At 50.6% G+C, this 14,361-nt stretch overlaps 1 protein-coding gene across 1 annotated transcript; it reads right to left on the bottom strand.

The window, feature by feature from the left end:
- Positions 1-14,337, bottom strand: DCPS (decapping enzyme, scavenger; the record flags this gene model as incomplete). Its single annotated transcript, XM_080631615.1, has 6 exons — positions 1-339; positions 1,327-1,437; positions 4,057-4,170; positions 6,163-6,308; positions 13,031-13,199; positions 14,179-14,337. The coding sequence occupies 6 exons, from the start codon at positions 14,335-14,337 to the stop codon at positions 73-75; spliced, it is 966 nt and encodes a 321-aa protein (XP_080487741.1). The 3' UTR covers positions 1-72.
- Positions 14,338-14,361: the final 24 nt, after the last annotated feature.

The raw sequence follows: 14,361 nt of genomic DNA, 5'->3' as shown, positions 1-14,361 counted from the left end.
AACCTCTTTTAAAAATAAACCTAAACTAGGCATTTATTAAAACCACAAAGATACAAAAGCGCCTCTGCCTGCTCACACCCTTCCTGCCTCCTGAAATCTCTTGAACAGCGCTTTGTCTGCCTGAAGGGCGAAGGTCAAAGCCCGTTTCTGGTAGTACGTGGAGTCCAGCACCAGGTTGTCAATCACATCTGTCAGGAGATGGGCTCTCTCCACGGAGATGCCCGGAGCGTCGTAGCCCAGGGCGGTGAAATGCACGTGTAGATGGTAGTAGGAGGGATGGTAGTGCAGGTAGATGCGCAGCTGGGAGCCAGGCACGCCGAAACGCTTCATTATAGCCTCCTGAGGACAAAGGAAACCACCATAGGTCAGGACTGGAACACACAGTGAGGGCATGGGGGCAAGCAGTGTGTGGACAGGCTTGGAAGGAGCATCCCTGGATGGTGGAGAGAAAGACAGAAGTGATTTCTGCTTCTCCATCCTCACAGCAAGGGAGAGGGGAGGGACAGAGCATTCCCCATCCCGTGTTTCGGCTTCCACAGGGCTGGAGGAATGCCTTCAGCTGCCCCACTTTCCTCCCCTGGTGCTCGTATCACTTTCCATTCTACCCTTATCACTCCAGCTCACCCGGTGAGTTACAGAGATCTGTTACCAACCAGTGTAATTAAAGCTCTGAGCAGTGCTGGTGAGCTCTGGCACGCTGGCTGGGTGCACTGCAATCCCCTGGCTAATCTCTCCATTCATCTCCACTTTCCCCAGTGCAATTACTTCCTGAGTTTCTAAGGCGGTGAAGGAAAGAGAAGCTATCGTGCATTCATCTGCACCAAGCATGCCCCAGCACAGGGCTGGAAAACACTTGTCTGCCAATGAAAACAATCAAGGGCTTGGGAGGAATCATAGAATCAACTGGGCTGGAAAAGACCTTTAAGATCAAGTCCAACAGTTCCCCCAGCACTGCCAGTGCCACCACTAAACCATGTTACTAAGGGTCTCACCTACATGTTGTTCGAACACTTCCAGTGATTCCACCACTGCCCTTTTACCAGTGTGGATAAGACAGGGCTGGAATCCTGCAGCTCTCTGCTAACAGGGATGTATTGAGCACCCCTAAAACACTTTGAATGCCACATGGTTTTCCAATGCCCCAGGGAAAGGTGCTCACAGCCTCGGTTCATCACCTATTGCCACCTCCCATTAGCGGTCCCCTATGGGTGCTATGGGTGCACCTATGGTGCTATGGGTGGGTAGGTTGGTCACCAGGGACCCTGTGACAAGCAGGCTGTGTTCTCCCTGGCCAGGAGAGCAGCATTGGACCAGCCATGCTCTTACCTTCCCTTCTTGCAAGATGTTCCTCAGCAGCGGGAGGTGCTCAGCGGTCAGGTCCCGAAGAGACTTGACCTCCCTGCGGTGAACAAGGGCTATCAGGTACAGGTCATCCAGCTGCAGAGAGAGACGGAGGTGACTACAGAGCAGATGGAGGCATGAGCACTTTGGACCCAACACACCAACCCCAGCTTGTGTGATAAGGGGCTACCTCCAGCATGTTTAGCCCACAGCCAAGCTGGGCTGAACCCAGTATGAAGCTCCCACTATAAGATGCATTCACCCACTGCATCTCTAAGCATCATTTCTGGGCAAAATGAGGTTTGTCCAGCACTAACTAGGAGACAACAGCTTCACCCCAACCCATACACAGTAGGACCACAAGTATCTCCTCAGCTTTAAAGGCAGATCAATTGATCAACTCTTTTCTACACAGCCCTTGCATGTTCACAGCACACCCCTGAACATCTCAAATACATTGTCCTGGTGCAGATTGAGGCTGGCACCCACTCTACTCCATGGGATCTGCCAGCACCCCGAGCACGGCCCTTTGAGCTCAATGGTTCATCTCCACACTCAGATGAGGATTTACAGTGAATCACAACAGCCAGAATGGCAACTGTAGATGTTTCCAAGTGAAAACCTTCCCACATTTCCACCGTGCAAATAGCTCCACTTCCAGTCACACCAATCCTATAAATAACTATTTTCAAGACCTAATCGGTCACTGGACAACACCAGTGCAGTAAAACACCCATTGAGCAGCTCTCAGGCAGACCTCTGGCATCTCCCAAAGCACTTCAATGTTTAACAAGACATAGAGATGTGGATCATTACCCTTTAAAAGTAAATAAAATAAATCCCTGTCTCCTTCAGCTTTCCCATATGAACACTGCAAATAAAAGGGTTTAGATATCTGAGACCATCTGGCTCTCAGGAAAGAGCTGCTCATGCCAAAAGATGCTCCGAGGACCCTGACTCGGGGCTCTCGAACACGAAGCTGTTGTTTGCACCCAGCCAGCACAGCGATGCTCATGGTTCCGTTTGATTCCCAAAGCAGCTTGTGCACAGCTCGTATCAGCTTGTCTTCTTTGGAGCAGGGCTGGCTGGCGGGAGGAAAAGCAAACAGCTCTTCTCCTTTAGAACAACATCTGCATGTTGCTGTTTGAAACAAATAAGGCTGTTGCTAAAAAGGCTCTGACTGATGTCATGCCGGGCATCGTTTCAGGCAACGCCTCGGGGCTCCTGCGGGTTTGAGAGAGGCTCAAAAGGAGTGGGAAGAAAGCACAAAACCACACAAAAAGGCTTTAAAACATGAAAAAACACCAAACCAAAACCAAAAGAAATCAACTCAAAACCTCTACCAAGGTTGGGCAGAAGGAGCTGATGCAGCGCCCAGAAGGTTAAGGATGGCAGCAAGCACAATGGAGAGATCTTCCTCCTATCCATCAGCCTGATACAACTCTAGGTGAATTCACACCATTCTGTGGGCTAAGGTAATGCTGTGGAAGGGATTTCAGGGGGTGCCTTGCTTCGCTGATTTAATTTAGTAGCCTTGCCTGTTTGATGGGAGGAGGCAGAAGGAACCTGTGCTGGTGGTAGCCCCAGGGCTGCCAGGAGAAGCTCTGGCTCAGCATCACCCACAGCCAGGAAGAAATTCCTTGGCTCAAAGGCAGAAGTCAACAGCCCTTGCTGGGATGCTGGCTCGCCTGCCTGGGAACAAGACAGGCAAAGGGCCTGGCTAGCCCCAGGGATCTCTTGCTGCAGACAGCAGCCCAGCAGTGGGAAGAAACCAAGAAGATCCTGTCCAGCACAACAAGAGGCTCTCCCAAGGACAAATCCCACCATTTAAGCGCTCCCTGGCCATGCCACCTGCAAGATGTGGATACAACAGGTCCCCAAAGCACAACTTTTAGCCCATCCATCTGTAATCCTGATGCAAGTGACGATTTACATTGAGGCTTTGCCTGAAGCATATTACCACCCTGAAAGTAAAAGGCACAGAACAAGGCACAGTTCAAGTTCCCCAGGTATCAGCCTCTGCAGGAAGAAGGTTGTGCTTCCCAGTGAACAAGCAGAAATTTGGGTTTGGTTACCCCATCACTGCCTGACAAGGGATTTGTCACAAGCTGATGTGACCAGAGATTGCCCTGCAGTGACCCACTCACCTGTGCTCACCCAGCACCAGCACAGAAACACAGAGTTGTGTTGCACATGAGTTACAGCCTGGTTAAAACCTTCTGTGTTTTAGTGAATGGCCACTCCCACGAGGGGTTAAGCAGCCGCTCCTAAGCTATAAACCATCTGTTTAACATTGCACGGAGGAGAGTTAATCACAGCAACCAAAGGACAACATCAGCCCCCTTTGTCCCTAAAGTTGAGGCTTGCAAAAAGAAACAAAGCCCCAGTCAAGTTCAGAAGGAGCAAACAGGCAGCTGGCTTCAGGTTCAAACACATCACAGCACCATTTGGGCTAATACAGGAAAGAGAAAGGGATCCTAATAAATAAATCACCACCAGCAGCAGTGGGAACAGCCTGAGTTTTGCAGTGGCCACAATTAGCATGTGATAAAAGGCTCTGGCAATACCATCACTTAATGACAGCAGGAAGAGGAAGGACACATTCCCCTACTAAAACTTTCATTAGCATGCTATTAGCAGCATGAAAGTGGACATTTCCTCTGGATTACCTTCAGGCAAGCAGCATCTCTCCAAAGCTAAGAGGAGCAAACCAACCTGGTTTTGAGTCCACTTAAAATCTGGAACTAGAACAAAGCCATCGCAAGGATCTGGGTTTTCATGGATGATTCGATCGGCCTCAGCTTTCTTCTCCAGGATATTATACACCCACTGAAAGAGAAATATGTGACTTAGAAACCAGCAGAGAAAACAACCACCTCGGGCACAATTAGCCCAAGCTCATGGATTAGCGCACATTCCCTGCAACTAGAACATAAAACCCAAACCAAACCAAACAACAACTTGATTTTAAGATGACCAAATCATCTCACGGCTGGTAACATTTGTAGTCAATTATCCATAACACTCCAACAACAAACTCCAGGCTGTTATAAGCACTTCAGTGAAAAGATCCCCCCCCCCGACCCTGCTGTGCGGCACTGCACTGATTTATTCAGGCAGCTTTGCTTTCTCTCAAGCATTAAGAACTGGCCACAGCAGGAGATGAGGCACTGAACACAGAGGGTTAGCCCAGTGTAGAAATAGCCGCATTTGCCCCTAGGAGGATGTGGGGATAATCCTCCCCAATGGGGTCTAGCAATACTCCAGCCAGACCTGGCTGCTCCAGAGATGGAGCTGCTGCAAGCACTAAATACCCATGGCAAGGGGTTGGAACTAGATGAGCTTTGAGGTTCCTTCCAACCCAAACCATTCTATGGTTCTTTATACCTCCAAAATGCCCTTCAAGTCTATGGTCAAACAAGGTTTTAAAGCATCATTTTCCCCACCAATTTTAGGTGTGAAATGCTTTGGTTGGGCTGGGAAGGCACAGCCAGTCTCACAGACACTCACTGAGCTCAGCCAGTGGATGGTGTGCACACTAGACACTGAAAAGAACCCTTCTGGGGAGCTCTGTCAAGACTTTCATTAATCAAATCAAAACTTAGGATCATTGTGAACTGACCTGAATATATCCCTTAGGGAGAAGCCAACCTCTCCTCCCTTGATCTGGGGTTTTTGCTTAAATTCCTGGTCTTTTCTCCTAGCAACAACATCTTAGAGAAGATTAGATTCTCCAAGTGATTTTGGAAAGCATGGCACAAGATCATGGTGCTCTGTGACCCTGGAAGGAAAGCAGGGCAGGAAATGGAAGTTTGCCCCTTGGTTTGGTGCTGGGCCTGTTCTTGTCACATATCCAAGCTATCAGTGCCCTGAATAAGCTCACTGATCAGATGAGCTGGATTTTAAACCCAAGTGCTGCCTCATGTGATGAGCAGGTCATCAGCTGCCTGCTCTTGCTGTTTCCAGCATAAGGCCCAGTGAGGACAACACACGTCCAAAGACTGGCACCACAATAAGACTATTATACTGAAAGCACCCGGGCTTTGCATCCTCCAGCAGAACACAGAGAGGCCTCTGTAGTAGTCCCCTGATATTTCAGTTACCCTTCATATTTCCCCTTTCTGCTTGTCAAACCCAGTTAGATAAAGACCAGAAATGGCATTATCAACGGCTGGTTGTCTTTGGGGGCTTTATTTTTAATGGATAGCCTCAGCAGACCAAGGATTTGGTTTATTCCCCCTTCTGCACAGGCTGGCATGAATTGGTCCCTACAGACTTGTGTTCCTTTGGTCTTTAAAGAAGAGGAGAGGAGTGATCAAAACAGATGTAAACCAGGAGAAACAACCCATTGCTGCTGCCTGGGGTGAGAAGGACACTAAAAGCACATCTTTACCACATGGACTAGGGACTGGATGGCAAAGGAGCTACAGGCAAAGTCCAAAGAGTGAGTTTTGATGCAGTAATACAAGAACAATCTGTGCCTTTCCATTTCCACAACACCCAAGAGACTCCTAGAACAACACCAACGCCCAGGGAGCCACCCTTGGAAAGGAGGAGGAATGTCCCAGCACAGAAAGTCTCCAGAAACCTCGGGAAGGGCCAGATTGTCAGGGGAGGGGGTTCTCCCCCTCTGCTGCACTCTGGGGCAACAACACAAGAGGGACATGGAGCTGTTGGAGTGAAGCCAGAGGAGGCCACAGGGATGCTCCAAGGGCTGGAGCAGCTCTGCTCTGGAGAAAGGCTGAGAGAGCTGGGCTGGTTCAGTCAAGGAGATCAAAGACACTCACCCACCCTGCAGCAGGGAATCAGTGGTATCCGTACCTGGATGCTGAAGCTCTGGGACTGGATGTAGGGCAGTGTTATGTTCTTGTAATCCTCCCAGGTTTCACGGATGAGGTGCACCTCTTGGCGCAGGTACTTCTGAAGGTGTTTCTCCGTGGCAGGGTACACCACCGTGGTCTTTATCTCTAGAAACAAACACGTTTGTGATAACTCAGTGCACAAAGCCCACACTGCTTCCTGCAGTCCCCAATAAATCTGTTTTCCTTCCCAATAAATGCCCCACTAAAGGAGATACCACTCTTATCTTATGGTGGGGGAGAACAGACATGGGAAGCAAACAAGTGCTTTAACCTCCCAGGCTGCCACTACTTTTGTTGAGGAGGGAGAAGCCAACAACACAGCCAGGGCCTGTCTTTCTAGTTCAGTGGAGGAGTTTGCTGTCTGAAAGGGCTTTTTCTCACACTCACTCTTTCAGGTGTATCAGCAACATCAGGGCAGAGCTGGGGCTCCCATGCATGCATTCAACAACCAGGACAGAAACACCACCCCAGGGCAGAGATGTATCTTCCTCATACTTAAACCTAAAGCTCCTAGCAAACACCCAGCAACTTTCCTCAGACACAAGAGCAGCCATGGTGTGAGCTGCAAGCAGCAGGGCCAGCACACGGAGCGGCTCCTTCCCAGAGCTCTTAGGCATCACAATGTTTGGCCTTGAGCACTGAGCGCAGGAGGCAAAGAGGTCAAGGGCATGGGGATGGATCCAGAGCAAACAGTGTGGGTTGATGGGTTAATAGAGCTTGGGATGAGCAGGTGATTCCCCTGCACCACCTGACAGGGAGCATTCAGCTGGTGACCCTAGGAAAACAGTTTCTGTTTACCTGAAGATTAAAACTGCTGCGTGATTTGTGTGGCATTAAACAGGACACAAGCACACACCTCAACAGCCTCTGCAGCAGTAAATCTTACGCACAGTGGTGAAACACTTGGAAGGAGAAAAGCCCCACGAACCTGGACAAACCCACAGCAGATCTGATCAAAGCAAGGGGCCAGGGCATTGTCAGTGCTGCAGCTTGTGCCCAGAATGGGCACAAACCCCACAGGTTACACACTCACCATGGTACCAGACAGGCATGCTTCGCGCATCATATATTTAAATACACAGCCAGACACTGAATATAAATATAGTATTAATATTAGACAGGCTGAGACTGGGCTTGTTCAGCCTCGAGAAGCCCAGAGAAGCTGTGGCTGCCCCATCCCTGGCAGTGCTCAAGGCCAGGTTGGACGGGGTTTAGAGGAACCTGCTCTAGTGGAAGGTGTCCCTGCCCGTGGCAGGGGGTTGGAACTGGATGAGCTTTAAGGTCCCTTCCAACCCAAACTATTCCATGATCTATTTGTTCCTAAAGCCAGGGTTTGGGTCTTTAGTTTTCTGCTGTCTCTTTTCAAGGCTGGCTCTGCACAAGCCGGGTGACTCTGCCTTTTCATTTCATGCCAAACCCAGCTTAATGAAATGCACAGGAAAATGCTGGTAACATGAAATATGAAAACGCAAACCACAAGGGCAGCCTGGTCCGTTTCCCACCGTACACATGTTCAAACAAGGTTGTTTTCCAGGACTCCCTTAGCACTTCTAGTGGGATGATGTAATAGCAAGAGGAAAAAAAAAAGACATACAAGGCTGTAGCTCCTCTGCTCCTCACTCAAGACCAGCAAAGCAATGGGGAGAAAAGAAAGAGGCAAAAGATAACGTCCAGCCTCAGGCTGAAACTTCCACAATTTCATTTTATAGCCCAAAATAAGCGCAGGGACTGCAGCAGAAACCTCCTCCATGGTGATGATAATACAACCCGTGTGCTGGCCAGGATGGGGTTGCAGAGGACCCTTCACAGGTTCCCCATCACCTCCCCAGTTTGGGTGGTGGGAAGAGCCACCTTGGCTACTTTAAAGCCTAGTGCAAGATCAGAGGAACCCTTAACGTGCAGCTGCAGTCAAGCAGCAGATGTCTGCAGGAGGAGAGGGGGGAGAGGCTGCGGTTCAGTAATGATTCTTTCCCTTCTAGAGGTCTCATCAACCCTGGAACGCCCCAGCAATGCTCATTAACATGAATTACCACAGCCCAAGGAGCCGTTTGATAACGATAGGCAGGCTCTGAGCATTTCAGAGCCCATGCACAAGATGGAAAGTCCTGTCTAAGGCTGGCAGGAAACAGCCACGGCGAGACCAGGCTCGCCACGAAATCCTTCCATTGCTGGCAACGGGCCGTGTTCATGCTCCAGTTTAAAAGCCGCCGTGCTCCTGGCAGGGCTCAACGTGCATTGAAGCATCACGTAGGCTGTGGGGTAGCTGAAACCTACCCTGGCCTGGAAATGAGGGTAAAGAACTGCTTTAGGACACATGATGCGGGGTTTTGAGCTCGCTGGGTCTGAGTCACATCAGCCACGTGTTCCCATGGGCTGCCACGGAATGCCTGTGGTTTACTCTGGAAGTCAGGAGTGACCCTCAATTAACTGGGGGTTATAATAAAGGAGGTTTAATTGAAAGAACCTTTCATTGAAGGAGCAGGAGGCAGAGGTGCTGTGATGGCAGAGAACAACCCATGGGGCAGGTCACCCTATGAAGGGTGTTGGAGGGGATGCCCCGCACCGTTGTTTCCCTGCCCAGGAGAAAAGCAAACTCAGCTTAAAAACAACCAAGAAACAAAATCAAAACACTGGGGGATTTATGGGAGAAGGGGCTGAGGGCAACCGTTGCCAGGAGGAGAGGATGAAACATGTTTGTGCTCCCTATGGAGCAGGACAGATACATGTCGCAGAGGAGAAGGCAGAGCGAGCTCATGCACATATGAAAGTGCCTTCTCCTCTTCCATGCCACACTCTCCCCAGGCTCTGCCAAAATCCCCTTCCAGCTTGGCCTGTTGAGTTTCAAACTGATTCAAACAGCAAGGAGAGCCCAGGGTGACCTGGAGAGTGCCCGGTGCTCACCTCTCCCATCCCACTCGGCAACACTGAAATGGAGGGCTCTAGTTCTGTTTTAAATACATTTGAACACACAGGGCAGGAACAACCTGTTTCTATTTCCAGGCAGGGGTGCTTTTTGCCTCCCTTTGCTAGCAGGAAGCTGAGCTTTGGCTCATCATCTGCCTGCCTTATCAACTCCACCATGGGGTGCAGGAAGGTGCCAAGGCCAGGAAACAGCACTGAAAGCCGCACTGCGCTCTTCCTCTGCAAGCCTCCTTCCTGCTGCTTACAGCTCCACACCATCTTCCCAGCATCAACTATCTCCTTCCACGCAGCCTTAACTAAATGTAACAATGCACACCCTCCCCTTCTGTATTTTTGTTCGGTTTTATGATCACCACAGGACAGCAGTTATGGAAACACCTCACTTTAACCGCCTCTGCCATCTGGGGCTGTCTTTATTGAAAGAGATAACAGCACATAAGGAAAAGGATAAAGCTTGCAAGAGGCCAGTGCATGCCAGGGCAAGCCAAGCTGCTGGGGACATCCGGCAAAGGCTGGTTGGCCCCTGGTTCCCTCCCAAAAGGGACTCGGGGTGGGGGGGCTCTAGCTGCAGGTTACCAAGCCGCAGACCAAAGCATGGCGATACCCCCTACCAACCCACCCCACACCTCCCACTGCTGCAGCATCTACACTTCCGTAAGGAGCTCTCTTTGCTGGGTAAGCCCCGTAGACAGGCAGAGCATGGAAACACTGGGACACAACCAACCTGCCTTCAGCAGCTCCTGCAAGTCTCTCCAGCTCCACGCTGCCTGAAACCAGACCAGGGAAAGCAGGGATATGTATCACTTCCTGCATGACTGAATACTTTCCTTCCATGCTCTCCCATTTCTCCCAGCCCCGTGTCAGAGAGATGGAGCATCTCCTGCTGTGCTCGTTTTGAGATGGTTTTAATCATCTTCAGCACGCAACAGAGGGATGAGCTGTGCCCAGCGAGTAAAGACTCCTTCAAGGATTGATAAGAGCCCTTAAATTATGCTGGCACATCTTTGGGGCTGTAAAACACACCATCCCTCAGCAACCAGGGAAGAGGAGGCTGCTTTTCATTGGAAACAACAAGATTTTCTTGCTGAATGGATGTGAGCACCACCAGGAGCTGGATGCTACTGGGGAACACATGGATTGAACCATCTGACTTTTGCAACCAAGCCTTTGGCAACAGCATCTTTCCCCTGCTATGAAAGCAGCCCTTGCTCTCACTGCAAGGGAGAGTCCCAGAGCTGGGTTTCCTTCACCATCTCCCACACTTCTAGGAATAAGCTGCCTCTTAAACCTAGGCAACATCCAGCAGCTGGCCTTAAAGTAAGCTACGCACGCCTGCCTTTGCCAGTAGCAGAGCAGTCAGAGTCAGCTCTGACACTGTTCCTCCTTGCAAACACACTCACATTTCCTTCTCTTTATTCAGGTAGCTTGCTGCCCTTCAGATGAGTTCTGATCATTATCAAGCTGCTTTATAAATACCTTTTATTCCCCCATTTTAGCCTAGACCCATCCCTCCCAGTGGCCACTTAAACCAGAGTCCCTTCTCTGGCCAGCATCTCCACACCCGTGTGCTCCCAGCCCTAAAAACCTCATCTTTAAGCAGCAGCAGAGTGAAATTCCTCTTCCCAGGACAGAGGGGAGGTGCTTGCTGAGGTAATGTGCTGCTTTTGGCCTCCCTTCCTTGGCTTTCACCACGCAAACAAAGCAACTGGCCCAGACTCGCAATGGACCACCAAGATGAAACAAGCTTTCATCACATAGGGCTTGTGTTAGCTTGACTCTGCAGAGGGAACAGCAGCACTTCAATGGGAGAGGGTGAAGAAAACCTTCACCTTTAGCTATCAAGAAACTCCAGCTCAAAGAAGATCTGCCCAAGGACTTGGGACCACAAAGGAGGCATTGAGAAACACACATCTTAAAAGCAGAGGGGCTGGAGGCTACTCCTCACACGCGGTGTCATGAGTCACTTGAGGCAGTGATTTCCTCATGGGGTTTATCTTATCTCTAGACAGCAAGAGACTGAGCAGAAGAGGGGTCCACCCATCTGAGGTGCTGCGAAATCCCCAGGGGGAGCTGCGTGACACCACAACCCGGGGCTTTTCAGAGGAACTGCTTAATGCCATGAACCACTTGGCCTTTACTGCATCGTGCTAAGTCACAGGAGAGAAAACTCTTTATCTCTCCAACCCTGGGACCAAAAGGCTGAGAGAGACTCCATGCAAGGGTTCACTGCATCTCAGCACGATCACATCTCGGGATCCCTTGACGCTGTCTGCAGCCTTACAGGAAATTTCTCCTCCGTTTTAGGTTTATGAGCTGCATTCCTCATGTCAACTCCCTTCTTGGGCCGTGGCTCAACTCAAAAGGGTGATTTCCTTCCCCTCCTGACACACACAACCCTTTCTTCCAGTGCCAGCCCAGCTGCCTGCCAGCAGCTTAAGCAACATGCCCACAAAACCAGCTATTGAGCACTGAACTGCTTTAAGGAAGAAGCTTCTCTGCTTATAGCAGCATCAGCATCCACAGCCCCATCCTGATATCCTGCTTGGGGCTGCTCAACATCCAGAGCAACCACAAGGAGAGGGGTGAGGAGGAAAGATGAACCACTGGGTAACATATCTGCAAAAGCCTACCTTTTAAAGGCAATGTAAGAGTAATTAAAGAGATAAGCTTTAGCAGAAGGAAGCCAGCAGCTTTTTCCCTATTCAAACAGAAGGAATGGCATAGGGCCTCATCCAGAAGCACAGCAGGTTTGGTCCAGCTATACATAACACAAACACAGGGCAGCCACAGCACAGAGGACACACCAAATAACCCGAATGAGATTTTAGTTTAACAAAGACCCAGAAATGGAATGCGAAAAGACCCAGATTCACCTGGATTTGCCCCAGCCTCTCAGATAAAGCAGGACCAGGAATGGCACTGACAGAGGAGACATTTAACAGCCTTTTCACACTGGCATAAACCTTAAATAAAGTAAGACTGGTTCAGGGGGACACTGGAGTTAAAGAGCACTGCTCGAAGTGCTACAAGAAGTCAGATGGCAGCCCAGCTGCCAGGGCTGCAGCTGGAGAGAGGCTCCGGGGACTTTAGTCTTGCAATGCCACCTCGTGGAAATCACTGCAAGTTGCTGCAGTGGGTGCTCAAGCAGGATGGAGTCTGTGCACAGCTTTAACATCTTCTGCCTTTGGAATGTGGCGTTGTAACACCAAACCCTCTGATTTCAAGTCCTTCACAGGGCAAGAGGAGCTTAGCACAACTCATAAGCTCCCAAAGACAGACAGTGATTCCTCCTACACCATGGAAAGAGCATTAAAACACAGGTGTATTTGGGAAGGCACATCAAACATCCAAAGAATTCAATTCAGGACTGCAACAACTTCTAATTAAAGCTATCACTCTGATGAATTTTGACTCTGTTAAGCCTGTTTGGCTCTCCCTGTGCTTATGGAAGCATTCACGTGTAATTAATCACTGCACCTTTGGAATTTAAGCACATCCCAGCATTAAATTAAAGTGCCCAACCTGCCAAGATGTGCTCTGCAGACTGTTATCAAGGTAAACATGATGGGGAGAGACAGTGCCTTATACCAGGTTAACCAACATCACTGAAGACAGACACACAAGGAAAGCTTTCACACCCACAAGCCCTTGACCTTAAAATCAAGGCACAGGCAAGGAATCAACTGATATCTGTTTAGTGTCCAGCAACTCTATAGCTTGGCGAGCATGAGGAAAAGAAGTGAAGTGAGGTAGCACCCAAAACCTCAAGATTAAGATGCTGCCTTCAAAGCAGCGATGATCTACTGCTCCCCCAGCTCTGCTGCTGTCAAACCACAAGCAGAGCAGGTAGGAACACATGGAGCAGCATCACAGCCATGTCACCCTTCCGGAACCCCCATGCTCACCACTCAGCTCTGGAGGAGGGTAGAGGTGGTATGTCTTGTAAATGTCATTGTGCATCCGTAGCTCCAGCTTTGTGTGCTTCTTCAGCAGGTCCAACAGCTTCTCTTCCTGGAAAGGAGTCTTTTCCAGGATGACTAAAGCATCTGTACCCTCTCCAGAGGGGCCGGTCACCTGGAATAAGAACCGATATAGCTGCTGGTGACATGGATCCAGTTTGAGGCCAGGACCTGAGGCTCCAGAGCAGACGCATTGCTGTCCCTCAATTCTTGTACACAAACCCCCTCCTGGATCAGCCAACCATCCAAAATAAATGCACATGTAGCCTGAGGACAGCAGGAATCTGCTACCCATGAGGGAGGTTTTTGTTGAGGAGCACAGGATGAGAAGTGTCTCAGCCCATCTGCACCTCCCTGGATGCTCCCAGCACCTGCAGCCACATTCTCACTGACTCACATCACTGATTTCATCTCAGATACTCTCAGGTCAACATGGGGCTGTCAGAGGGTCAGCATGAGGACACAGGCAGGCAGCAAGGGGCTGGGGGACTGCAACACTGCAGCTTGTGTCCCTGCCCATGGCAGAGGGTTGGAACTGGATGAGCTTTAAGGTCCCTTCCAACCCAAACCAGTGTGGGATCCAAATAACTTCTCTTTTATGGTACCCCTTTACCTTTACCTTTTATAGGTATTGATATGCCTATCCTATCTACATTGCAGAGCTAGCATAGTACTTGCAGATCAATGCCACTTCACTACCAAGCACGACAAACCTGCTCTCGGGGCCAGAAGCAACACCGGTACTAATACAAACATACCCAGAGCGCTGAATTAAGCCTTCCAGCGCGGGAAGCGGCCGCCTCCTGCCACCCCCCGGCCCTCCCCTTTGCCCAGCTCTGGGAAGCACCGGGATGGAAAACCGAAAAAAAGGGGGCAACGGGGAGGATAACGTGGGAATAACGGGCGGGAACAAAAGCGTTTCCCGCCACGCTAGACCTGGCGCGCCACACGCTCCCGTTGGTGGCGCGACCTGGCCATGGGGGCGTGGCCTGCATTGACGTCACCACCGCGGGAGGCGGGGCTAGCGCTCGGCGCGGTAAACAGCGGTGCGTGTACCCGGTCCTACCCCCCCCAACCCCGGCGCCCCGCGGTACCTCGCCGTGCAGGAACACGGCCTTGTCCCGCGCCGACTCCCGCAGCACACGCCGCAGGCGCAGCTCCGCCAGCGGGAACGGGGCGGCGGCATCGCCAGCGCCATCCCCATCCGCATCCTCCTCCTCCCGCTTCCTCTTCACCGGCGGGGTCTCCGCCATGGCGCACACCGCCGCACTGCGCCT

The sequence above is a fragment of the Psittacula echo genome (assembly GCF_963264785.1).
Source record: "Psittacula echo genome assembly, chromosome: 18".
NCBI lineage: Eukaryota > Metazoa > Chordata > Aves > Psittaciformes > Psittacidae > Psittacula > Psittacula echo.
This window is presented reverse-complemented; position numbering and strand designations above follow the sequence as displayed.